This window comes from Pterocles gutturalis, unplaced genomic scaffold, assembly GCF_000699245.1.
Source record: "Pterocles gutturalis isolate BGI_N339 unplaced genomic scaffold, ASM69924v1 scaffold466, whole genome shotgun sequence".
Lineage (NCBI taxonomy): Eukaryota > Metazoa > Chordata > Aves > Pterocliformes > Pteroclidae > Pterocles > Pterocles gutturalis.
The window spans coordinates 1-3286 of NW_010099838.1; the positions used below are offsets into that span (position 1 = coordinate 1).

The following is a 3286-nucleotide window of genomic DNA, read 5'->3' on the forward strand; positions in this document are numbered from 1 at the left end:
CCCGGCAACCCCCGGCAAGTGCTCGCCTCAGCGCATGCGCGGCTCCCCGGCCGCAGTACCTCAATTTGGCCACGCGGTGGCAGCACCCGGAGTGGTAAGGGCGCCGCTCTGCGCATGCGCCGCTTTCTAGCCGCAGTACCTCGATTTGGCCACGCGGTAACAGCACCCGGAGTGGCAAAGTCGCCCCTCTGCGCATGCGCTGCTTTCCAGCCGTAGTACCGCACTTTGGCCATGCGGTGACAGCAGGAGGAGTGACAGAGGCACCCCACTGCGCATGCGCTTCTCTCCAATTCTGGCCACCCGGTGGAAGCACTCAGAACGGCAAATGCGCCCCTCTGCGCATGCGCGGCTTTTTCCCCTGCGATGCCAGCCCCTGCCGGGCTTAGGGGGTGCCGCGGGGCTGCATTCTGTCCCCACAACCTGCAGGCGGTGGGGGACCCAGCACTCCCCGAAACCTCACCTGTCCCTATGTCCCAATCCGTCCCCCCTTCGTCACCAGGTGCCATGCACTCCCTTGTCTTCCCGTGCACCCGCCAGTTGGTGAGCCACCCCCCCGGCCTCCGCCGTGCCCTGGATCTCTACCCCATCCTTGTCCAAGCCCCCATCCTGGACGGGCAGGTGCTGGCGCCACAGGATCCCGTGGGGACGTGGCCCTGCCCCGTCCTCAGCTTCCACCAGCTGCTGGGCCACCATGACCATCACCCATTCCATGCCAAGGAACCCGGCAAATCATGCTTCCAGGCTGTCACCCTGGCTGTCACGGCACATCTCCGCAGGGCACTGGAGCTCCGCTGCAGCACGAGGTGGGTGCCCCATTTTGCTGCTCATTTATTCACTGGTTTCTTCTTTTTGCCCAGCAAGAGACGGTGCCGCCTGCGGCTGCTGGACTTCGGGTCTCCAGGACAATGACATCAGTTGCAGGCCGAAGGGGACGAGCCTTTTGTCCAACACAGTGGCGTTGGCCGAAGCCTGCAGCAAGGTCTCCAAACACCAAAGCGAGTGCCTGAAATGCATCTCCAAGTGACTCAAAGGTCCCTCTGGCACCTTGGTGGCTCTGTGATCTATTGACGCGGTGATCCGCACCCATCTTTATGTCAATGACCTGTCCTACAGCGTCCTGCACGACGCCCGCCCTGTGATCCGCCACCACCAGTCCCCTGCCCCTCAAATGCCAGGACTTCCACGCCCATCAGTTCTCCTTCGCCAGCACCGTGAGTTTGCTGCAGTCCCTGGAACCTGATGGTGTTCAGCGAGTGGATTTATGCTTCAGCAGCCTGGGCCTGCCCGGTCTCTGCACAGTTTTACAGCACCTCACCAGATTCACTGACCTTCTCAGCCTCGCACTACCCTGGAGCAACACTGACGTCTGGTGACCAGCAACGAGAACGGATGCTGGCCCCTGGTGACTCGCCGCGTGGCTGGGGAGCCTGCCCTGCCTCAAGGAGCTCAACTCGGCTTCCTACAGGCTTTCAGGGAAACTGAGGCAACTTCTCCAGTAAGTTCCTGGTGGAGCAGATCGCCAACCTGCTCTTTTCACACACCAGAGGGGAATTCCCGAGTTTCGGTTTGCACATGGGGGCTTGGGATCCAGAGGGAATTGCTGCCATTTCCTAACATGAATCCTCCAGGTATATGGGAACCAAATATTTAATATAAGGTTTAGGCTGGCAGCAGCTCCCTCCTGGTGCGGTGACGGCTTCGGGGAGCTCACGGCTCATTCTCCACCCCCCAGCAGTGACGTGCAGGCTCCCCTGGAAAGCCTGGAGCTGCCCTTCTGCTGCCTCCTTCTTGGCAACCTTGCCTTCCTTTCCCAAAGCCTCCACGCTCCAGCGCTGAAGAAATTTGACCTAAGGGGCCATGATTTTTCCAAAAACTTTCTCCAACACCTCCGGCATCTCCTGGAAGAGGCTTTGGCCTCTCTCCTCTGCCTGGATCTCACGGATTGCGAGCTGACAGACTCCTAGCTGGAAGCTCTGTTGCTGGCGCTCTGCCGTTGCTCGCGCCTCCGCTTCCTCAGGCTTTGTAGGAACCCACTTTCCACACCAGGACTCAAGACCTTGTTACAGAAAACCGTGGTTCTCCCGGATTTATGCCTGGTCTTCTGCCTGTATCCCGTGGACTGCTACAGCCAGGAGCCGCCCCAGTTGCCCCTCAACTGCCCCCAACCGTCCTGCCTACGCTGAGGAACGTGTCGCCACGGTGAACGCCAAGCTGTGCCAGGTGCTGGTGAGCTCCGGCAGAGCCGACGTCTGGACCACCAGCCTCTGCCGGCACGACGCCCTGACTACATCACCATGTTGCGTCGCTGTGCTGCGACCCCTCCTTCCTCCAAAAATCTGGTGTTTCCTCCTTGTCCCGGTGGTTTTTTGGTACCTTCTCCCTTTTGTTGTCACTGCATCACCAGCATCAACCCCAACCAGGGGAGCTGGTGCCACCGATATCACCTGAGAGCGCCTCGCATCACCAGGACAGCATGGATCAGCATCCAGACCCTCATCAGCTGATTAATTAATGGTTTATAAATCACTGCCACTCGGCCGGTGTCGAGGTTACAGCACAAACCACAACCACAGTGCTGGTTACAGGCAGACCCCACAATAACCCCATCCTCCCACCTTGGCCCCCCAGAGCATCCCCCGCCCTGTACCCCAAGTCCTGGGGGGTTTCTCGGCACCTCGGAAATGGCAAAGCTCAGCCCTGCTGTTTAAGCTCTTTCTTTTTCACAAACTAAGGGGGGGTCCTGGCTGTCGCGGCACAGCCGCCACAGTGAACCGGTGCTGGGAGTTCCGCTGCTCATTATCCCATTGGTGTGGGGGTGATGGGGACGGTTTTAGGGGGGGTCCCTGGCTCAGCCTTGACATGGGGCGACAGGGACAGCCGGGGGTTTTTCGGCACAGCCCACTCCCTCGGCGCGGAGCAGTGGAAGCAATTCCTCAGTGAGCTGGTAACGCCGCCCCTCCCAGATGAAATGTGTGGGGGGTTGCGCCGGCCCCCCGCCGTACTCAAAGCAGGGGCTCCACTCAAAGGCCAGTGCGGAGCGCACCAAACCCACACCACCCGCTTTCACCGGTGCTGGGTGGTAGAGCCGCCCATTTTCTGGTAACATCATCAAACTCTCCGGCTGGAATGGCACCGCCAGGCGCTCGCCGCCGCCGCAGTAGGAGAGGAGCCGGTTCTTGCCGGAACCCGGCAAAAGTTGGGTGAAGACGATGGGACGGTCGTCACACCGGAGGAAATTCCGCTCCCGCCCGCAGAGCGAGATGAAAGGGAAGTCAGCCTCGTAACG

At 60.4% G+C, this 3286-nt stretch overlaps 1 protein-coding gene and 1 pseudogene across 1 annotated transcript in view; one reads left to right on the plus strand and one right to left on the minus strand.

The window, feature by feature from the left end:
* The first annotated feature begins 504 nt into the window (after nt 1-504).
* On the plus strand, nt 505-2770 carry LOC104464529 (annotated as a pseudogene).
* Nucleotides 2771-2848: 78 nt separating this feature from the next.
* Nucleotides 2849-3286, minus strand: part of LOC104464540 (chromosome unknown open reading frame, human C8orf82) — a gene marked incomplete at its 5' end in the record, with an annotated part of 992 nt that continues 554 nt past the window's right edge. Inside the window, one exon of the mRNA XM_010077277.1 lies at nt 2849-3286. This exon is cut by the window's right edge and continues 4 nt beyond it. Within this exon, the coding sequence (XP_010075579.1) occupies nt 2849-3286 (438 nt within the window).